Source organism: Perca fluviatilis, chromosome 4 (genome assembly GCF_010015445.1).
Source record: "Perca fluviatilis chromosome 4, GENO_Pfluv_1.0, whole genome shotgun sequence".
NCBI lineage: Eukaryota > Metazoa > Chordata > Actinopteri > Perciformes > Percidae > Perca > Perca fluviatilis.
In genome coordinates, this window is record NC_053115.1 from 8,404,516 (window position 1) to 8,427,431 (window position 22,916).

Consider the following 22,916-nt stretch of genomic DNA (forward strand, 5'->3'; position numbering starts at 1 on the left):
CCTCCTGTGCGCCATGGATGTCTGAGCCTCAGTAACTAAAGACTCACAGACACTACTGCATTTTCCGTGTAATTTTCCGCGAGTAAGATATTTCATCTATGGGAAATACAGAGGATGACTGAAAGTATTTCCTAAGTGGATTTATCAATCATTTTCCGTCCTCATGTTTAACAGAGATTAAGTAGCCTGCACATTAAACAGTTGTGTGAAAGATGTGAAACATTATCCACATAAATGATCAAACTTTTATGGAGTATCAGCGGATATAATTTTTTTTTTTTCATAGACGTTACGTATGCCAGTCACTGTAGTGGAAACTTTATTTTGTAATGTTTAATGATTTTCTGAACTTTTCAGTTAGAATTCGCTACGTTACAGAGCCAGAAAAGACTTTGCGGACGGCCCGCACATTCTCACGACTGCTCAACAGTTTGCGTGACGGCCCGCACATTCTCACGTCAAGTTAATTTTTTATACATCACAAAGTCTCCGTGAAAACCAGCGTACGAAAGCTTTTCGTGCGTACGCAACGTTTATACATGATCTCTGTAGTCCTCATCTCTGCTTGAGGCTACATTATCTACTACTAACACAAAAAGCATTCTGACTGAACAGTTGGTGCTGGTCTAGTAGCATTGTGGGTAATGTAGGCAGCAGGTTTTGACAAGGAATACATTGTATAAAATAAAATAAACTGCATGAATTTGGATCTTTTATTTTATTTTATTGTCCATCGTGAGCCTTACAATGTTGTAGGAGTGTAATGGTAAAGCAGATGAGTAGGCTACTCTAAAAAAAATATACATTTGTAATGTTTCTCCAATTTTCAACTGTCAATTCATTTGGGAGTGACAACAGGCTCCAACCTTGTGTTTATGTTTTTTTGGCGGTGTGGACCCTTTTGTTTACATTTGGGTCAGAGGTTGTGTCTTCTAATCACCACATCATTTACAGTACGGTTATCATTTTGAGGTCAAAATGTAAGGTTAACTAAGACAACAGCATGACTGGATATTTTCAATTGGAGTGAAGGAACACTGAAGCTCTACAAATGTAGATTACACCATGAGACAGTCAGCATGCACCTCATGACTCATAAGACAGGGGGAGGGACCACAGTCATACTCCAACTCTTGACCTACTTAATATAGACCTCATACATTTATCTTCTTCAGGGTATATCACACAGCCAATTTGATTCAAAATCTGTCCACAGCTTTTTATTGCCACCTTCCATGATGAGATGGCAAAAGTGGCACTTCAGCCACCAGCTGAAGTCATCATCTCTCTTCTCTCTCTCTCTCTCAATATAATGATTTGCTTACATTCCCTCGCCCCCTGCAGCTGCTTGCTCTTCTTTCGTTCTCTTCTCCGGATTTTCTAAGGCAGAGGCAGGCTGCAGCTGACAGGGCAGTGCAGGCCAGGGGACAATTAGGGAAGCGTGGGAGAGACAGCTGGACCCGTTACCAATTACACCGACTTTGACCAGGAACCACAGTCCCACACACAAAGCCAGTTAATGGGCTCACTCTGCACATATAAGTCCACTTGTAAACCTACTGTATAAAGACTTAAATGGACTTTCATAAACAGGAAAATAAAAGTGTTTAAAAAAAAAAAAAAAAACGTTTTATTTATTCATCTCCATAGGAAAAAGTTACAATAGTGAGTAAAAGGGCTTTCTGAAGAATAACTTGTGGTATCAGCTTCAAAATAGGGCAACAGCGTGTAACAAAGTGACTGTGAGAGAGTTGCAATGTCTGACATGTCTGCAAACTGCACAGGAAATTGTGACATGAACATGTAGAAACTCCCAGTGTCATCTGTGACTATTTACATTGTGTCCTAAATCTAGGAGTGGACAATGTATTTGCTCCACCATCGTCAGCTCTAGTCCATCATCAGTGGGATATCTTTCCAAGCAGCATGCTCTGCAGCTGCCTGATCCTGCCTTCCTGTGGCAGCGCCAGGCCCTTCTCTGCTCGCTCATCGTCCTCCAGCAGCTGCTCGATGTAGCAGGAGGAACCCAGCAGGATGTGGCCTGTGGCTTGCATGGAGAAGATGGTCCATCGCAGAGCCTCCCTGGAAGCACAGCACAGCGAGAGAGAGAGAGAGAGAGAGAGAGAGAGAGAGAGAGAGAGAGAGAGAGAGAGAGAGAGAGAGAGAGAGTCGTCATTGATAGCAAATTCCCATCTGCGAAGACGGCTTAACAGACACACACAAACAGCATTTGATTAACTTGGAATACACATATGTATGGGAATATTATCAGAACAATGTACATGTCATGAGTATTTATGATAAAATATACAATCACAACAGACCACATAAGCTGACAAGAAAATGACTTCCAGGAAATATACACAACCCGAGATGATCATTTCTCACATCAATTGAATCTCATCAAAGTGACATCTAAGAAACAAACCTCTTACGCTGCAATGTGGGGCAGAAAAGCCCCATATTTGACAAGTCTGCAAAATGTAATCCTCTCTAGCTCCGTGTCAAAGCCTAAAACCAGCAGATCTCAGCAGGGCTGACATAACTCCTCCCAAAATTAATCTCGGTAAAATCTAGCCTTTGTTCTTCTGCAATCTGACATTTGAAGCCACCCACACATATATACACAGTAAAATATGAATTTAGACTTTACATGTTGGGGGCTCTGCACAGAATACTGTAACTGGTGTTAATATTTTAGAAAAGCAGCTGATGTACAGTATAAAATGAACCAGAAAGAAATTGAATTGTTAGTGGGTGGTTGCAATGCTAAAGCGATGATCCACTTGGTATTTTATGGATTTAGCATGGCAATTTTCATCTTCAACTGGATTAAACTATTACCAGGAATCCAAATAGTGCTTCTGTAAAGTCACCAGAGAAATGCTTTGACATGTAGAAAAAAAAAAAAAACAGTCATCAGTTACATAATACTTTAACTTAAAAGCATAATAATGGAAGGTTTCAGATATTTGGCAGTCTGTTTCACTCACTTCAGCATGCTTTTGGCAGCATAACAGCGCAGGTCATAGGACACAGAATAAACACCATACAGGGTTGCTTTCACATTCAGACAGCCAATGAAATCCTTGGGGTTGTTTTTGTATAGGTCAAAAGTCAGCTTGGCCACATCTTTCCGGTGCAGATGCCTGTACTCAATGAGCTGATCTCTGTAGTTCTGTAAGGGGAGACAGAAACGGAAACATCAGTCAGGTCAAAGTGGTACAGAAACATTGGGCACTTTTGGCAAAGCAAACTGGGCCAAATGACAGCACCCAGCTACACCAGCAGACAGTATGATTACAGACTGCTCCTGCCAGTGATGATGGGAAAGGCAAATGACAAGGGGGCAATGTGTGGGTCACCAGAGTAAACATGCGGCGGGTACAAATCACTGCATGCATCAATTCCTATGGAAATGAATTGCTTTTGGGTGAACATCATTCAAACTTAATGATACCTCTGGGTCTGATTAATATTCAACCCCTGCCTTCGATTTGTCCCTAAAAAATTATAACAGAAGAAACTAGTCTCTGGTGGTTGCCCTGTGTTCTGCCTTTGCACAATAACTGACATTTGACTTCCCGATTCAGTTTGATGGATACAATATTTGCTGATTAAATTTCACTGAATAGTCAATGTATTATTATTCAGTCTACAGGTCCCCGTACCATCCATATTCATGGTTGCTACATTGAAGAAACAGATATTTTCCTGTCTGTCCAGTCTCTACATCAATGAATCCCCGGCATAACAAATGCTGAATAAAAGTATTCAATCAATATGTTGAGCGTCACACTGTGCAGCTGATCAACAGTGTCACCTAGTGGTTAATGTGAGAAGGGTCCAACACTAGCGTACCAGATGTGGGGTCCAGCTCTGGCCTTTCTCCAGCACCATGAGGACAGCGTTTTCAGGCAGCGTCTCGAAGAACTCCTCTGTGTCCACTCCTGTGCCATCTTCATCCAGCACCAGGGCCATGATACACGGTACACTCAACGAGTCACCGACCTGAGAGAGCAGGCACAGAGGGAAAACACAAGTGAATCACTTGGTAAATGAATGTGTCACAGATCATGTGGGCACATTACTCATTAGCAAACATTTCAGATATGGACCATAATACAAAAAAGAGAGAGCATTATTACAGTCAGGTACCAAATGTACAGTTCAGTCTTGTGAACTTTTACCTGCATGAATCTCACACAGGGTGCAGCAATGATACATGGATCACAGGCCAGTCTGCCGGAGGTCATTTGAATCCTATATCTATTCCTTTAAACACACCATGATGCTTCCTCACTACTATGTATTTGGTCTTAATGTTTTCAACTGTCTGAGTCAACGTTTGATCATAATCCACCTCAACTACGTCCCAATTCCTTCTCAGCCTTTTCAACACTTCACACCCACCCCCTCCTTACCTTGTTCATCAGGTCTTCTAGCGTTTCCGCCATGATGCCCTTCTTTACACTGCGGTCGGCATTTGTGACCCTGAAGGGCTTCGGCCGAGGAACTCGACCCGACAATAGCTGCTGGGTCATGGAAGCACTGGCTGAGACGCTGGCTGTCACACACCTGAGAAAAGATAGTACAGACATTAAATAAACTTCATAATTTTAAACCTCATCCACTATTAACTGGTGATTGTTGGCTATCCCATCCAACCCATGGAGCAGTTCTCTTACTTGGTGAGGGTAGATGGAGTCAGAAGGCTGAGGGTATTCATAGCATAATCCATCTGAGAGCAACTCAGCCTGCAATTAGAGGTAGCATCAGTTTAGCCATTAGACTTTAACAGCAAGGCAACACATCAACACTAGCAAAGGGTAACATAACTAACATCACAGAAGCAGCAAGTAGTAGCTTTGAGTCAATATTACAGCTTGAAAGTTTATACATTTAAACAATTAATTAAGGCAATCGATCTGGAGATAATTCTGGTACTACATGCCCCTTTTTATGTCCTCCATGTCTACATCTGTCATTATTAACTTGAATCTGTAAACAAACCCTTTTCTTTAATAAACTACACACATTTTACAATATGTCCCGATAAAAAGACACAAAAATCTACAACATAATCTTATTGTTATAGTAAGGCGACAAGCTGTTGTCCTGACCGTGTTTGAATAGAATCCGTATAGTGGTCGTTGTGATCCTGAAGTGCTGCTCCTTACTCCACTTAACCCGTCTGAAATCATACACTCTCTTCTCTTGCACCACTTGGTCACTGAACTTTGTGCTGATGACTGTTGAGCTTGTTGCATGTTTTATTGAGTAATGCTCCGTTAACACTCCCACTGACCCTCCCTTGAGAAAGCCCTGGTTCAGCCCTTCAGTTTCATATATAAAGAGACAGAGTTACATTAACTGAGCTTCTTAAAGGGCCTCTATGAACAGTTTTCATTGGAACAACTTTGTCCTACATGATGACAGTGCAGTCATATACCCAGATTAACCTGGACATTGTTATTGGAAATATTTTTTTTTTTTTTAAACATTAAAATTTTACTTTTCAATCCTTTGAGTAGCAAAAACTAAATTATTTTTAACTCTACTGTATTTTATCATTATAATTTTCATACCTGCAAAAATAGCATTTGGGGTAATATATATATATATATATATATATATATATATATATATATATATATATATATATATGTGTGTGTGTGTGTAATTTGGGTGAATTAACCCTTTAAAAGACAATATAAAGATGTGTGATAAGATGAGCAGATGTCTAAAATATGACGTTTGTTTTATGGCTCTTGAGGAGGGCAGATTTGTCACATTAAAGCTTGCGGTCAAAATGTTAACTCCAACACAATTGTTGAATAAATCTGATTTTCAATTTTAAAATACTTTCTGCTAGACTAAAAATAACAATTTCAACACAGATGACAAACATATGCACCATACCCTTTGTCTCTGTCAGAGGTCTAGGAGAATACGTGACAGTAATGTAATTGTTGAAAAGCACAAATTGAAAATGTCCCAAATGAGATCATCGTTCAACGGTCACCACACATTGGTGTGTCAGCTGGATGGAGACAATGTGTTCACACCATGTGTTATCACATCATGTTACACAACTAAAGCTACAGTCTGAGATCTGTGAGAGGAATCGTCTTTGATCATGCTAAAATGAAATCACACTTAACCAGAGGCATGTAATTAGGTTAGGTTACGGTTGATCATGCTGCATTATTAATCAATCTAAGCGTTGACTGAGTGAATCTTGATCCTGATTGTATGCTAAGGAGTTTCCTACCTGGATGTCCTCAGACGATTCTCAACTCTGGCTGGTTAGACCCTTCGCTATATTTCACTATCTCTCTCTCTCTCTCTCTCTGTCGCGCGCTCTGTGCTTGTGCGTGTGTGTGTGAGTCTGAAAGTTTACGCTCAGCTGAGCAGCACATAATTTACACTCAGCAGCCTCCTGCACACTTGTGGCATTAGAAATGGAAGTAAAACCTAATATTATCACATATCGAAAACAAAGACTCAGTCCTGACAATATGATTAAGCATATTGTATGCTATTATCATCTATTCGTACTTATAAAATGGCGATTTTCTATCTCTGGGATTGGAGCTGTGTGTGAGTAACACATCACACAACCAATTCGAGGAACATAGGATATGATATGCTCAGCATTCAGATAGAACAAAACCTACTCTACTTACAATATGGACAGACTGAGGTAGGCAAAAACGAGAATTTAAAACCACTAAGAGGGACGCCTTACAGAAAATAGGAGAAATTGGACAGTTCGTCACAAATACTGACCATAGCGTAATGCTAAATTTGTAGTAGCCTAGGCCTAATAGAAATGGATTGTTTCTATAAAATGTGTGCACAACCTTGTTTAATATCTCATAAAACAAAATGTCATAAGACCCCATTAAAAGACAAGGTGACAAAACTTACGTTTCCCGAGTGTTCCTGCTGTCAAATCCTCAACGCTAATTAACAACACCTGGATTAGATTGATAAACCCTAGTTTGCGCCATTTTGGATTCTTTAGCTCTCTCTCTCTCTCTGTTTAATGCAAGCTCTCGGGCATTTTTACACAAGGCTTTCGAGTGAAGAAGTGGCCAAATGTAATATATTTGACGATGTGAGGAGCAGTCTTTTGCCAAACTGTGAGCTACTGGCCATAATTAAAGATGTGTATATTGTAGTAGTCTGTGGGTAGGAAAGAAACACTGAGGACGTCGTGTGGACAAACGACGAACTGCTTCAGGCTCCAGCAGGTGGGGAACACTTTCTGTCACTGAAGTCCTAATGCGTTGTAAAAGTCCTGCATTCAAAAATGTAGCTACTCAAGTAGCCTAATTTACATAAGTTACAAACTAGGCTACTTCCCATATCATCCTCATTCCAATGACGTAGAGTTAAATAAAGATAACCGTGATGCGTAGCCTCCCTCAAAATTGTAATACTTTAGTAATTGGTGTTGGAAACAGTTTGGGTCCAAGTTTATTTCCTGTAATATTAGCAGATGTGGCAGAAATGGCCTACACTGCGAGGCTAATCTGTGAAACAACTTTAAAGCCAAACATGAAAAGGCTAAATTAGTGCAGTCATTACAAACAATACAGTAGCCTCAAGTAAAAACTGTACTGTGATAACTGCTTTATAATGATGAGTGGAGTTTATTTTACTTTTTTTTTTTAACTACAGCATATGTACACATTTATACCATTAACTAGACTAGTGTGGGAAAGTTTTACTCTATTTGTAATAAATAGCATCATTTCAAGAAATGCTAGTTTCCTTTGTGGTTTATTGCCTGTGATAACTTCTGTAGAAGAAGCCTAAAAAAACCATTACCCAGCTAACAATTTTTAGGCTTCCTTAAATGGATTATTGTTAAAATATTCAAACGGCAACATAAACAACCCTGTGCTCATTGATGCTGGGACAACATTCAAATGCTAATGTCTGAATAACGTCTGGATAATGTGTATATTTGCAAGGGTTGGAGAGTTTCTGTGACGCCCAGTAGTGACTTCATAGTGGCCTTACTGCTTACAGTATATAGGTGCATCATATTATAAACATTTATTTGCATTTGTGTTGGCTTTAACTATTATAGAATTGAAGCTACCACAGCTTGAAGTAATACAAGAAATAATTCAAGGTCATAACCAGTGAAATCCGATGAGCAGTTTATTTCCCTCTGTTGCTTCACATTTCATGCTCACTGCAGTAGCACAGATGACTCATGCCACAGATATTAGTCTAATGTAGAGCAGATAATGCATCAGACTTAAAATAGCCGCGACTTGTTTGCCAAATTTATCAAGTATCAGTGAACAAAGGTCTATAGAAAGGGTCTGTTCTTCTTTCAGAGGTCAATATCCTGCCCATGTCTTTGTCCTGTTATCACACATCAGACCCTTCTGTGGGTGACGCAGGCTCATTTGGCTCAGATGCATTCATTTGTGCTTTATGGGTTGCTGATGCTTGTAATTATATTAAGCATGCCTGATATCAATGCAGAGTGAAATTAATTAGACTTGAGCAAAATATGATTATCATATTGGATTTAATTGAACAACCTTTTCTTTGAATTCAAGATTACACATGCAAACACAAGAAACAGATTTCAGAACCTGATCACAGCTTCTGAGGTGAATAATCTTTGAGACAAAAGACCAGCTTCATCTTACTTTGTTTGGCATTGTTTGCAGTGTCCTTTTTTGTTTATGTTTTTACATCATTCTTTCTATTTACTTCTGTTTCAAGAGTCAGTCAATGAAGTGGTTAGGGTCTAGAACGAGGTAATATAATCATATAATACAAGTATAAAAGTAAAGCAGATCTAAGCTCTAAAGGACAGATACTGACCGTAATTAATGTTTTACCTGAACTAACATTGTTTCTAACCATGTGCCGGTGCCACAATGTAAGAAGTTAACTCCTCTGTGAGGTGAGATTTCATCCATCGAGCCGCTGACAGCTCCCAGGAGCCCCGCTTCTTATTTCCTCTTGCCTATTCGTGCCATCAATTCTGCATTGGCTGCTGCCTTGGTTCTCATGTCCTGGTTCTTGGCCAGGTCTATGAGGACACTAAGGATGCTGGTGGGAACATCAAGGGAGAGGGCGAAGCGGGACCCCTGCGGGGCTCTTTTTGGCACCTGGGAGGCTGGGCGCGGGGCTCGTTCTCGCCGAAGCACAGTGTGATGTTCTGATCGGAGCAATGAATTCAACACACCGCTGCGGTTTAGGATGTCCACAGCCAACACCTCCCTCTGTGTGTCTTCGTCAAGTTTAGCAAGAGTTGGACGGCTCCTCTGGCTCTGGACACACCAAGGCAGCAGCAGAGCCAGGCAGAAACACACACGCACACTTCTCATGGTCAGGACTCTGCAGGGAGAGAGACGAAGAACAGATCAGACAGTGGCTCAAAATTGCACAACTGTGACACTGCATGGCTTCTCTCGGTGATGGCATGCATCAGGAATTTTCTTCTTTGCAATAATTAGAACAAAAAAACACATCTGAAAACAGTCATTCTATACTGATTTCATATGCAAATCCCTCTTAAGTCTTAAAGTGAGGCTTGTGATGACAAGCAGGAGGCTTTTAGATGGGAATATAGAATATGATGCAATGCAACAGTAGAATGAAATTATTCATTTTGTAAATGTAATATATAGGATTATTTACATTTTAGTAGTCCATGCCAATGCACAAAATGAGATAAATGATCTATCCACTGCAGTAATTGATAGATTTGAAATAAAGCCTAAAAAAAGACATAAAAGCATGTTGAAAAACTACTTGTTTTACTGGTTATACAGTTTTCTGCAGAGAATTTTAGATTCTCCAATATTTTGTCCACTTGTTCTATAATTAATCCACCATTTCGTCCAACTTTCTAATAAATCGTGCATTATGTTCTGACATGTACAGATAAACCTGGGTAAGCATTATATTATTATAAGTGTCATAATCCCAATCAATACTTACTCAGTGTTACTGCTGTCAAAAGTTGGTAACTTGACAAAAAGGCACTTCTCTTTCCTTTGGTAATGATCTCTTGTCTTTGACCCTCAGATATCCTATAATACTGTATCTTCTGTCTCCCAGCTTCTTCTTCTTCTTCTAGAGCTACTGGAGGATCGACCTGTGTGGCACGCAGTCAGATGTTCAACTGGACTTCTGCCTGCTCGTCCACGACTTCGTCTTCATCTACGTCTGTCTTTGCCCTGACACTGCCGCTACCTCTTTCTGTTTATCTTTTACATCTCTACACCCCATCACCCTCCCCTCATTTCATCTCATTTCCTCTACACTCATTGCTCTCTTTCTCTTTCTAATAATAACACGATGGTAATCACAATAGTTTGCCTAGAATGAATTGGATCGTTGCCCCAGTCTGCAGTCAAAGCACAACTAAAAACCCACCATCACCGTTGAAAAGTTAAGTACCAATACGCTTCAAAAAACCAGTCCCTTTCTTATCATGGTGTTATGAGTTCCTGTGTTGTCAATCATCAGTGTAGACTGGGTGACCATAGTCTCATCATTACAATGGGGGGAATATTAAATGTAAAAGACAGTAGTAGGACAAACAACATTGTCACTGAAAAGTCCAATTTCCATGCAATTACAGATTGTCGTGATCATCTTTGTAGTTTATATAGTGTGTGTGTGTGTGTGTGTGTGTGTGTGTGTGTGTGTGTGTGTGTGTGTGTGTGTGTGTGTGTGTGTGTGTGTGTGTGTGTGTGTGTGTGTGTGTGTGTGTGTGTGTGTGTGTGTGTGTGAGTGATTTCTAATGTCTTGTTTCAAGACTGATTTGAGTGAAAGTGTTCACTAATTTTCATAAACCTTCATGGAAGTGAACGGCAGTTACCGAGATCTATCATTAACAAGGCACAACACATTCTGTACAGATGACACCTAATACCCTGCAGTAACTGTAAGCACCAGACATCGCTGCTTGTCCAGGATCATCCAAAATTATACTGGCCTCTTTTCTCCTTAAATATAGGATCAAGACTCCACAATACAAAAAAATACATTGTTCTTGAAAGAGTAACAATCTCCATGAAATAAATGTTTCTCATCTCTAAAACAATTTTCAATATACAGAAGGGTCTACTAAAGGCCTCAAATAGGCTAGTTTTACTGTATCATGACCTTAATGAGGCAAAGGGTTAAAGTGAGATACTATAAGGCCATATGAATATGTATACTTGTTTGTTGTAAATAAATAGAACATTTTCTCAACAACTAGTCAGACTACAGACCTCCAGAACCTAAAACAGTGTACGTCACAAACTCCAAAAAAAGTAGTTCTACATGAAAGAGCAGGCTCAAATTCTTTCACAATACTGTGATTGTGTGATGATTAAACTCTACAGGGAGCATTTAGATGTGAGTAACAGCTGCTAAATGTTGTCATCATTTAGGGTTTAGAGAGGCGATTGCATATCTGGAAATGCGGAATTGGATGTGTTACATAATAATTGAAGTAGAATAAAAGGAAATACAAATTTGCTCATTGGGTTCCAATATTGAAATGATAAGCTTAATTAAGGATCAAATAATCAGTTATCTCCTTTTTACTGATGTCAACTCTGATTGGAGTTTGTGTAATGACAGCTACCCTAGCTATGTGCATGTGTCTCCTTGAAATGTTTGCCAGTTATGACATGGAAAAATTTCAATCAAAATGCAGGACACTGTGCATTGTTGCTAATTAAAGGAACATAATGTATTAGTACACACATCTCTCTATTTAAAGACCACAGAGGCGGAGAGGAGGGGAGTGTTGGGAGGTTGAATAGGAGCAATCATAGAGAAATCCCTCTGGAGAAAAGCAAGGAGGAAGTGGCTGTCAGGCCCAGGAGGAAGACAAGACAAAGCCCACCTTATTTACTGATTCACCTCCAGTCCAGCCCATCAAGGGACTTAGCTTCATCTGACTAATGACATGAATATTACAAGTGCAGCCTGATTACGATAGGTGGGCCCTCGGGGGGGTCAAATAGGATTATGAGCCGTCTCAGTTACCCTCAGATACACAAACATGGGTCACACAAATGTGATTAAGTAGCAAACAGAGATGTCCTGGGTTGTTTACCCATAGCATTATTGTCTCATATACTGCATGACGCAGGACTAAGCATGAATCTGAGATGATGTAATTTCTAATATTCAAGATCCAACATATATATCACAGCAGGTCCTGGTTTATCATACAAGTAGCTTACTGACATAGGTTCTGTATCTGATAAACTCAATGTATGAAAGAGCATCTCATCACAATTACTTTGATCAGTAACAATCTGGTTCAAGTCTAAAAAAATACTTCATTCTAAATTAAGGAACAAACATATGACAGCAATTTGTAGTAGTAAGAACAATACAAAGTGACAATAGTAAATGCTATGACATAACGGTAGCAAAATGCAAGTAGGCGACCAAGATGCACACAGCCTAAAATTACACCTCAAACTAGAACTACTGTATACTATATAACTATAATAGATCTCTGAATAAACAGATATATAATCAGAAGACAGAACATGGACAATAAAAAGAGGACTTGTCTGCTTTTAGGAGAAAAATCAGGATGCAGGATTAACAGCTGTGTTCATTAATGTTATATATTCTTTTTTTCTATAAAACTGAAGACTGCTATTGACGCTAGTGAAATTCTTTGATGTATGGCTTCATGTCTGGCAATATTCGTAGAATTAATTTGAAGGCAGCCTAGTGTCCTAAATGTGTCAGTGCTTTTAACATGCAGGAGCCTACAAAGACAAAGCACATTTTCCACATGGCTTATTTTCCAAATCTATTTTTAAGACCTTTTTTGTGTAATGTGATTATGCATCACCTACAGAATGAATCGATAAGCAACTGAACCTAAAATTATTTTTGTTAAAAGTTATTACGCGTACATGCTGTATCTTAAGGTTTCTTTCAGTTGTGCTGTTCCCAAATTGAGCAATAACCAAAAAGCTAGCATAATAGTTAACCATGACACAAAGAAATGGTGTGCTATAAGTGTATGAAGATCTTAAAATGTAATAAAAAAATAAAACTTTGAAAAGAGACACATCACGTACACATGAATGAGACAAATCACACTGGGCCAATGTTTTACAGTATTTTTATTTTGTTGGAATGAGAGCTTCTGTTATGTACAATAGAGGACAGAAACAAATGTTACAGAAATTATAAATATACTCCAAACAGGTTGTAGTTAGTACCGGCTGTATTGTGTCCATTGGATGATGACTTTCTATTCAACTCTGCCCTCTCCTCCCTCCCCTCTGCAAGCTTGTAGCAGGTAATGAGGACCCATACAGTACAATCAAGAGGTAACCAATGTGTAATTTCAATACTCATAATGTGCAGACTGGCTGCCCCCCCTCATGGCTAACTAAAAGTGATCAGTGAGCGGGATGGGAGAGGGAAGCAGGGAGAAGAGAGAAGATGGATGTGCTGTCAAGCCAACAAGTGAACAATCCCTCAGGTGTTCACTCTTGTAGCGATGGCAGGAGGAAAGCAGGATAAGGTTGAGGAGGAAGATAAGGAGCAGACGTGGGACACATGGAGCAAAAACAACGCGTCTTAAAACCTCAGCCAGTACATGGCACTGCGCAGTCTGTTGTAGTCGGGTAGCTGCTCGCAAGGGCCTGGTGGAGAGAGGCAGGAGCGACAGATTAGAGAACGATACTACAGCATTGGCCCTGACCTTGATGCAAAATACTAAAACCACAAAGAACTTACCGACAGCTGCCACAGCAGGACACTTATCGTAGATATATTTGGAGCAGATGTCACGCACCATCCTGGGGGTCACGGCCTGAAGGAAGAGATGTGGAGGGAAGTCAGAACTCTTTATCCTGGAGACAGACTAGAAGCCAATTTTGAAAAGGCACTGCTTCACGCAATACATTTTTTCTCTCTAAAATTGTACAAATGGTCCAGGTCAGAACTCAGAACTCAGTTAAGAGTGTCAACTCACATCGATACGAGCATCCCACTCTGCCAGAGGAATACGCCGCCCGTAGTTCAGGATGTGTCTTCCGATGTCGTCACAAAGTGGCGTTGTTCCTAAAAGACAAACAGGTGTGTTGACTTGCAATTCGGAGGAGTTTGTACGTGTGTTTGTGTAAATGCATGACAGACACGATACGTACCATTGAGCTGTCCAACCAGGCTGGCCTTCAGAGCGTTCTTGCCTCTGGCTACTTCACTCTCTGTCACTGTGGTACACAGGTTCATCCTGCGAGGAATAGAAAGTGGAGGAAATAAGATGAAATATGCACATTGTCCTATAATTAAAAGTGGCATACCATTACAGTTATGGTGTTCTGTGAGTGTGTGTCTCTCTGTCCCAGAGTCACTACTGACCAGGCATTCTGGGACCAGTGCATCATATCTTCGATTTGGTGCTTATCACATACAAAGTAAATGCCCAGCAGGCCGGTGTCGCTATAGGAGGAGTGGAAGGCCTGGAAGCTGTGACACAGGTTCTCCTCCACTGCCAGGCGAGCCAGGCGGCTGCTCAGATGCTGCAGGTGAGAGAAAGGAATGACCGTTGATATTCGACTGTTCACAATCAAAACTAGATTATAGTCACACCAGCATCAGGAAATAGGTTGAAATATTCATGGTGTCAGGTTGACCCGCTCTAAGTAGGCTTAGTAGTTCTAAATAGGCTAGTTATAGCAGTACAGTGTTAAAGTAGTACAACAGAAAAATGATATGAATATGAAAAACTTTTATAGTTCTGTATATTCCCAACTTCGGGATTTAAAGCTGATATCCATAACATTCCACACGTTACCCTCCAACTACAGCAAAGATGGAACAGGTGTAGCGCAAGTCCAACATCTTCCGCCCCACAAACAAGCTTATTATGGCGCTTTTCCATTACATGGTACCTGCTCGACTCGCCTCAAGTTTTCCATTACGAAAACAAAAAGTACCTGCTACCTGCTAACGTGTATGTGTGTGTGTGTGTGTGTGTGTGTGTGTGTGTGTGTGTGTGTGTGTGTGTGTGTGTGTGTGTGTGTGTGTGTGTGTGTGTGTGTGTGTCGTTAGGTCACGGCAGTTTACTGCGGTGCCGCTATGATGACCAGCCACGCTGAGGTGGTACTAAAATCTGCAATGGAAAAACGGAGTAGTAGAGTCGAGCAGGTACCATGTAATGGAAAAACGCCATAAGTGTCTTACCATAATCCAGTGTCAACTTATCTCTCGCTCCAATTTTGCTCGGGAATTGCTTGCACTGTGAGGTCAAAGCATTCCCGAGGCCGACCCAGAATGTATCCGTGTGTTGTGCCACCCACACTATTTTCTGTCAGAAATCAGCTGTTGCGGCAAGCTTGACAATGGAGTTGACAAAGTACTTTGAAAGGGAAGCTAAGAGATCACACAGGTGCACTATTCAATCATGCCAGGCGAGGGTTTACACTAAAATGTATGAACTTCTTTCTTTTTTTTGGAGCGAGCGATGAGTGATTTGAGTCAAGCGTGGTTAAACCTGAGTTGAGCATGGAGCAATATTGAGCGGAGCGACTTTGAGCGTGGGAGCGAAAAGCTCCGGGAGCGAGGAGTGGAAATTCTCGACAACATACAAATGATACAGTACAGGCCAAAAGTTTGGACACACCTTCTCATTCAATGAGTTTCCTTTATTTTCATGATTATTTACATTGTAGATTCTCACTGAAGGCATCAAAACTATGAATGAACACATATGGAATTATGTACATAACAAAAACGTGTGAAATAACTGAAAACATGTCTTATATTTTAGATTCCTCAAAGTAGCCACCCTTTGCTTTTTTTGATAACTCTGCAAAACCTTGGTGTTCTCTCAATGAGCTTCATGAGGTAGTCACCTGAAATGGTTTTACCTTCACAGGTGTGCTTTGTCAGGGTTAATTAGTGAATTTTTTCCCTTATTAATAAAAAAAGCAAAGGGTGGCTACTTTGAAGAATCTAAAATATAAGATATGTTTTCAGTTATTTCACACTTTTTTGTTAAGTACATAATTCCATATGTGTTCATTCATAGTTTTGATGCCTTCAGTGAGAATCTACAATGTAAATAGTCATGAAAATAAAAAGGAAACGCATTGAATGAGAAGGTGAAACTTTTGGCCTGTACTGTATATAAGAATGTTACAATGATATTTAAAAAATAATACATTTTGAGCTTTCATTACATAAAATAAAATATCTAAAATTGCTATTCTATTCACCAATTTCTTAGCAGTTGCTATGTTTTTCAGGTATTGTTCCTCTCGGCAAGTTCAGAGGCAGGGGGGAGACCCCTGACCCAGGTTTGCAGAGAGGATCATAGTCTACCCCTCAATAATGGCCACTCAAGACATTAACAACCTCAAGTGGGCAAAGCTTAAAGGGGACACTGCTGAATTAGTTACAGCTTCCAATTCCATCGTTGTTGGCTTTTATTAATTGCATAAACTAAAACATATTTTCCCAACCTTTCCACCACCATAGGTGAGGTCGTAGCTGCCGATGATGGAGTTGGCCACCATGAGTGGCACGATGTCTGGGCTGGCAGCACTGGCCCCCTCCACAGCCACGGCAATGTGTGCCAGAGGCAAAGCATCATCACGCATACGGATCTGAGGAGAGGCATCGAAGAAAAAGATCAACCAAACAATTAACCATGACTGTGAAAAAAAAATAGCCCCACCCATGAGATATGCTCTGTCACAGGCCAGAATCACAGCTAATGCACCAAACACAGCAATCTTAAATATAAGTTAATTAACTTGAACTTAGTCGGCAACTGATGCATTACTCTGCTATAGATGGTCACTTTCAGTGATTTCTCCAACTTGTGTTGATTATGTATTGAAAAAAAACTAATGGTCGTGTAAAATAGCAGTGTAATCAGAGCTCATGTAATACACCTCACAAAACAATGAAGAAAAAAAAAAAATACTACTGCAAAATATTCAGCATATCTCACCTCACTGCCTGTAAATCGGCAGGGTGACAACACGGGGATAGCATCTCCCTCATACTCAAAAGATACTCCGCTGAAGTGAGATTTAGCCAAACCGACCAGCTCCTCGTGGTTCACACCTGTTAAAGGAGCACATCAAATAAACGCCAAGTCATTCCAGGAAAAGTGAAAATTCACAGCTACCAGGGTGCCTCCTCACAGTTTGTGTTAGGACGAAGAGGACCTACCTCCAGCAGCAGACAGCACCATGCGAGGGGCTTTGTAGTGGCTGTTGATGTAATCCACTAGGTCCTGGCGGGTCAGAGTCCTGGGAGAATTTCATATGGTAACTTTACACAATGGTGCAGAGTTGAATATAATATGGAATAGACATAGTGTGTCAGTTATATTATGGCAAATTGTTGTGCAACTTTTGAAGCCATAATTAGCATCATCACAACAACAACTTTGATGGAAGCAATTCTAAGATTCTGACGTGTGTGTGTGTGTGTGTGTGTGTGGTGTGTGTGTGTGTGTGTGTGTGTGTGTGTGTGTGTGTGTGTGTGTGTGTGTGTGTGTGGCTGGGCAATATGAACAAAAATCATATCTTGGTTTTTGGTGGAATGGCAAAAAACAATATACATCTTTTACAAAGTAGGCTAGATGTTCAGTTGTTAGTCAAAGCCACATGTGAGGTGTCACAAGCACTTTTATTAAAACAGACGGTCATCAAAATAAAATATATATTGTTTAATTTAAAATACCCTATGTTAAATAAAAAGGCCCTATCTCTAAGAAAGCTCCTTCAGTTGTTTTCAACAACAACAATAATAGACTGATTAAGAGAGAGATAAGAAAAGGAGCGTGCGATGGACTGAAGTGTAGGATACAAAAACTTTCTTTGACCATATGGCCGATTGTTACTGTACAGTTACCTGGTTTATCAGTGAAGTGCCTGAACTACACTGCAGACTGGATTCTCTACTCACAGAGTGACAGCTGACTCATTAGGGTTAGGGGAACGAACAGGTCCGGTGTGGGTTAAATGTGCGGTCACAGGCGTTATATACATCTTGTGTATGTTAATGGTAAGTCACGTGATCGGGATATGATGGGAGTATTTTCGTGGGCTCGGGATGGGAGCGACAATTGATTCCTGTGTCACCCCCTACTAATAACATACTGTAACTGTAGACAAATGACAGCAGTGTGCACTGGCGCTGCTGCAGGAGAGCCGAGGGGGAGTGGGTGGGGGCGGGGCTGCGCGAAGAGTGAGAGAAGAGATGCAAAGACAGGCACGGCTTTACAGAAGAAATGGGTCATGTAACGCAACATTATACCGATATAAACGGTATTGTCTAATCCCATATCTCGTTTGAAAATATATCGATATAAGGTAAAATATCGATATATCGCCCAGCCCTAGTGTGTGTGAGAGTGTGTGTGTGTGTGTGTGTGTGTGTGTTATTATGCAAATATGAAGTTGCTCTTGCCTGGCATTGCTGGAGGGTCCCAGCACACTTTGTCCTAGAGCAGTGCCCTGGAAGGCTGTGGCATGCAGCAGGTCAAGGCAAACTTCCTGCAGGTTACCCTCGACTTCCTCTAGCTCACGCAGCACCACACCCCTCTGCTGCTCGATCTCAGCCTCGTTCAGCGAGCAGCTCTGCACCACCTCTGACAGCAGCTCCACGGCTGTGAAAACACAAAAGAAAATTGATTGTTCACAACTTAAGAGGGGGTATGCATACGTTCAGAAAAAAGATCTCAGTTACTGGCCCATACAGTATAGGCCCCAGTAATTGGGATTCTCCATCAGAAATTTGAATTAATTGATTGATCTTGATCCTACAAACAAGAACAGTTTTTATTTTTAAAATGTCTCTGAAATCTAATTATTGTACAATTTAGGGGATGATCTGTTTATTTCACTGCTTGTAAGCAGGTCATCTCACCTTTGGGCAGGTCTTTTGCAAGGGTCTTCATGTAGTATGCAGTGTGCTCTCGGGAGGTGTAGGCACTCAAGTGAGCACCCATTGACTCCACCTGCTGCTCCAGGGCTGTCTGAGGGTGCTTCTTGGTTCCCTGGGAGGAGAGAACAAATGGTCAATGGAAAGAACTGTGTAATGGTACTGTTTGGCTAACAAGTAGATTTATCTCAAGTGCATTCAGCTTACACGATACAAGGTTCCATTGGAGACTTACCTACAATGTGGACTTTTTAACCTCTAGTAGCACTATGGAGCAATTTTTTTGTGCATGTGACTCAATACACAGCCCTGCCAATGGTTTTATACTGTTTTATACTGCCAACTAGTAAACATGGATGTTAACAATGCAGATTTAAAACCTTTGAGGAAAATCCGCTTTGCAAATGTATAATGGAGGAGGGAAAAGCATTCAACAGAGACCAGATCATAGACCTCAAGGATAAAATCTATTTCTTATGGTGCAGCTCAGTGGGAGAAGCTTTACTGCGTTCTGCTGTCATTTACGGTCACGCTAGTTTCTCTCCTCTTCTCTGCTGCCACTGAGGGCGGGGCTTAGCCCCTCTACTCACACACACAAAGTGCATCAGAGGAGAGACAGGTGAAGTAAAGTTCACTTTACTCAGGTTGATGAAAACTTGTTACGTTACTGTAAGTGCAATAAAAGATTCCCAACAGGAGTAATTTATCTGTGTAAAACCAAAGATGGATAGACATTGTGTCTGACATGTCTGAAATTCAGACCAAAATATGTGCATTATTTAAAAAGGCACCTAACCTGAATCTACTATGCTAGCTCTGCTGCTAATGGGAGGAAAGCTAGTCCTGGCCATAGCACTAGCAGCTCTCCAACTGATACAGCTGCACCCCCGACAAGCACAGGAAGACAGGCTTCGATCCATCTTGGCTGTCAGAGAGGAAATATTCCTAGCTCTACAACACCGAAATCTTGGTAAGGTAGGTGCAAAAGTAAATAAAAATTATCACTGGGAAATAAAGTATGGGATGACTTCCTTAACAGTTTGTTTGTTTGTTTGTTTGTAATATTGCAATATTTAATATTTTGGGGGGCCCATCCACCCTCCAAAAGCAGTCAACCTAGGGGAAATGTCTACCTTGAAAGCCATGTGCTCCAGGAAGAAGCCTGCTCCGTTGTTTTTCTCACTCTCATAGCGACTGCCAGCACTGATCCACAGTCCAACCTACGATAGGGAAAAGATATGTAAAGAATAGGATTGTGCCGATGGACGATATCATCGTCCATCGTGATGGCTGCCCGACATCACGATGGAGAGCAACCATCGTGATGTGTCTTCCCCTAATAACTAAAAATGTTTTAAATAATTGTTATTTTGTTGACTAAGTTTGACACACTTTTGTATATGTGTTTAGGTGTTATGGATTTATGTGTAGACAAGTTTCATGTATTTTATGTGTAGCTAATATTGCATTATGCTCAAGATTATGTTTTGTTTATTTATTACAAATAGATTAGTTAAAAGTATTGTATTAGTTATGTTGAGGTAGAGTATGTATAGATTGTTGTTACAGATGTTGTATACGCATTTAAGAGTTTAGTATTCTTCTTTCTTGTTAACTGTTGCCATAGTAGTATTGACTGAACTATATGTTCACTTTTTTTCGCGCATTTAGACCAACTAGAATCAATGAAATGTAAATCTACAACACATGAGAGTTGCTAGTCTGGAGCGACAGAAGTACATTGCCAGGATAAAGCCTGACAGCGTTTTTTTCCTCCTATCCTACAATGTAAGTGTGGCGTAGAAACTAAAACAACCTACAGTCCATGGTTGTAAATAGGCCCCCTACAACTGTGCTCTTACAGTGCATGTGGCATGTCCAGTCTCCTCAGATGCGACCTTCAAACCATTATCCAGGGTAGTGAGGCGAGTTTCAGGGGCTCCCACCAGGCTCTGGGCATAGCTGACTGAGGCCCGTCCACGCCTCAGAGACAGCAGGATGGGCTGAAGGGGAGAAAAAAAAAAAAAAAAAAAAAAAAAAAAAAAAAAAAAAAAAAAAAAAAAAAAAAAAAAAAAAAAAAAAAAAAAAAAAAAAAAAAAAAAAAAAAATTATAAATAAAGAAAATAAACAAAAAAACTAAAACTACTTTTATTAAAAAAAAAAAAAAAAAAAAAAAAAAAAAAAAAAAAAAAAAAGGGGGGCGAAAAAAAAAAAAAAAAACTTTTTTTTTTTAAAAACAAACAAAAAAAAAAAAAAAAAAAAAAAAACAACAATATCAGTAGGCCATCAGTTCTATTCAGATGTGACACATGTAAGATTGTCTAGTTTAACATCAATCACATTGTACAATGATGAGATGTCATACAGCTACGCTAACTATTTTTCATTTATTTTTAACCAGTATATTTAATATTTAGCATGCTTTCTGACAACAATCCAAGAAGATTTTTATGATGTTTATCACACATTTATAAAAGAACACCTTGTGCAATGCAATAGGATTGTTATAAAATCTGGAAACACAGCCAAAGCTAGCGTACCGAAAACACCGCTTCACAAAAAAATCTAAAAGCAGTGTCAATTTTTGTGACGTTATCGTTTGACATGGTATAAAAGTAACGTTATTTTTCAACAATCAAACATTTTGACGACCAACAAAAGTACAGGATTGTCACTGTCAGCATCTGCCTTTCCAAAGTCACTATGCTAACGCTGCTAGCCATAAAGCTTAACGTTAGCTGCGGTATGAGGACAGCGGAGGACACAAGCAATACCGTTTAAGCTGCTGTGCTGAACTTGTTAAAAGACCGAAACGACGTCTAACACTGAACAACAGGTGTATAACGTGGACGTTACGCATCAAGTGGTTGTTTACAAGACGTACTGCCTTATTTGACAGTTGACCTTGCATTCGCTGCTAGCTAACTAATGCTAACCGTTTAGCTAACCCCTTGCCGTCTCTGTTGTTAGGACAGCCCAGCTAGTTAGCTAACAGTTAGCCTGTTAATTTAGCAGGCGGTCCAACCTTTTAGATTACTTTCAGCGTTACGCCAAAACAAGCACAGTACCGGTTCCCCGCTTAGACAGTTCATATAGCTAAACCTTTAATTTTGTACTTACACTGCGGGTTTTGGCGAGGGCTCGACCCACGGTGCTCCCAACTCGGCACACGGACGCCGCCATTTCTCAGTACGGTGACAGAAGTCTCGGCTGGTGTCGTGTATCGCTTCTTCTTCGCCGTTATATAAAATGTGTATAACCTCTTCAATTGGGTATTACCGCCACCAACTGTTCATTATGTGTTGTTGAGGGTCACTTCGCTAGTTCAGTGTTGTCAAGACACTCCTTTGCCATCTCTTTTGTTTCTTCCTTTTAGTTGGGTTACTTATGTAAGGTGGTTGGCAATGTAATTTCACTAATTTAACTTCCGTACTGTGATCTTCGGCACTAACATCTTTTCTTATCTGTCTACTAGCTATAGAGAACAATCCCTTTCCCCCTTAAGTGATGGTATAAGTTAGCCTGCTTTATTGGAACGCAGTCATTTTCTAAATGAAAATTCAAATACCCTGGTGACTTGCCCTATAGTGAACTGAAAACAATTTCAATATAGGCCCACATAGGCCTACTGACAGCTGCTTCAGAAAAAAAGATCTTTCTTTTTTGAGTGAAATGGCACATCCTAAGGAACGTTCATTGTGGGACTGGCTCTAGTGGCTGTAATTCTGCACCAAGGCTGAATTTCAGGAAAGAGACTTCAGATACAGTATTAGGGGACCACTAAGGTCTATATAAAAGAGACTTCAGATACAGTATTAGGGGACCACTAAGGTCTATATAAAAGAGACTTCAGATACAGTATTAGTGGACCACTAAGGTCTATATAAAAGAGACTTCAGATACAGTATTAGGGGACCACTAAGGCCTATATAAAAGCATCCAAAGAGCACCATGTCATGGGACCTTTAATGAAAATGGTTGATAAG

The 22,916-nt window shown here is 40.3% G+C and overlaps 3 protein-coding genes across 5 annotated transcripts; all 3 read right to left on the bottom strand.

Moving 5' to 3' along the window:
* Window positions 1-1,618: 1,618 nt before the first annotated feature.
* On the bottom strand, window positions 1,619-7,083 carry cidec (cell death inducing DFFA like effector c). 3 transcript variants are annotated; one of them, XM_039799109.1, is made up of 6 exons: window positions 6,934-7,083; window positions 4,689-4,757; window positions 4,425-4,578; window positions 3,862-4,011; window positions 2,994-3,178; window positions 1,619-2,082 (listed from the first exon to the last, which is right to left on the bottom strand). In XM_039799109.1, the coding sequence occupies exons 2-6, from the start codon at window positions 4,739-4,741 to the stop codon at window positions 1,902-1,904; spliced, it is 723 nt and encodes a 240-aa protein (XP_039655043.1). In that variant the 5' UTR covers window positions 4,742-4,757; window positions 6,934-7,083; the 3' UTR covers window positions 1,619-1,901. The 3 variants fall into 3 exon arrangements, with proteins under 3 accessions (XP_039655043.1, XP_039655044.1, XP_039655042.1); XM_039799110.1 differs by lacking the exon at window positions 6,934-7,083 and adding an exon at window positions 6,275-6,294; XM_039799108.1 differs by lacking the exon at window positions 6,934-7,083 and adding an exon at window positions 5,124-5,331.
* A 1,455-nt stretch (window positions 7,084-8,538) lies between these two features.
* Window positions 8,539-10,255, bottom strand: LOC120557774 (urocortin-3-like). The gene is made up of 2 exons (XM_039798379.1): window positions 9,985-10,255; window positions 8,539-9,378 (listed from the first exon to the last, which is right to left on the bottom strand). Exon 2 carries the CDS (start codon window positions 9,366-9,368, stop codon window positions 8,991-8,993), a length of 378 nt encoding a protein of 125 aa, XP_039654313.1. The 5' UTR covers window positions 9,369-9,378; window positions 9,985-10,255; the 3' UTR covers window positions 8,539-8,990.
* Window positions 10,256-13,121: 2,866 nt separating this feature from the next.
* Window positions 13,122-22,182, bottom strand: LOC120557995 (cytochrome b-c1 complex subunit 1, mitochondrial). The gene is made up of 13 exons (XM_039798763.1): window positions 22,051-22,182; window positions 20,793-20,933; window positions 20,064-20,150; window positions 18,916-19,045; window positions 18,457-18,655; window positions 17,212-17,291; window positions 16,988-17,103; window positions 16,494-16,637; window positions 14,389-14,549; window positions 14,175-14,260; window positions 14,000-14,088; window positions 13,762-13,837; window positions 13,122-13,667 (listed from the first exon to the last, which is right to left on the bottom strand). Exons 1-13 carry the CDS (start codon window positions 22,111-22,113, stop codon window positions 13,603-13,605), a joined length of 1,437 nt encoding a protein of 478 aa, XP_039654697.1. The 5' UTR covers window positions 22,114-22,182; the 3' UTR covers window positions 13,122-13,602.
* Window positions 22,183-22,916: the final 734 nt, after the last annotated feature.

Excerpts from the sequence above, each read along its gene's own strand:
- cidec (XM_039799109.1), bottom strand. The coding sequence starts at position 4,741 with ATGGATTATGCTATGAATACCCTCAGCCTTCTGACTCCATCTACCCTC. Across the intron at positions 4,012-4,424 it reads TAGAAGACCTGATGAACAAG|GTCGGTGACTCGTTGAGTGT; the intron begins GTAAGGAGGGGG and ends CTGCTCTCTCAG. Across the intron at positions 3,179-3,861 it reads AGAGCTGGACCCCACATCTG|AACTACAGAGATCAGCTCAT; the intron begins GTACGCTAGTGT and ends CTCCCCTTACAG.
- LOC120557774 (XM_039798379.1), bottom strand. The coding sequence starts at position 9,368 with ATGAGAAGTGTGCGTGTGTGTTTCTGCCTGGCTCTGCTGCTGCCTTGG.
- LOC120557995 (XM_039798763.1), bottom strand. The coding sequence starts at position 22,113 with ATGGCGGCGTCCGTGTGCCGAGTTGGGAGCACCGTGGGTCGAGCCCTC. Across the intron at positions 17,104-17,211 it reads GGTGCTGTCTGCTGCTGGAG|GTGTGAACCACGAGGAGCTG; the intron begins GTAGGTCCTCTT and ends CTCCTTTAACAG. Across the intron at positions 14,089-14,174 it reads CCTGGTTGGACAGCTCAATG|GAACAACGCCACTTTGTGAC; the intron begins GTACGTATCGTG and ends TTTGTCTTTTAG.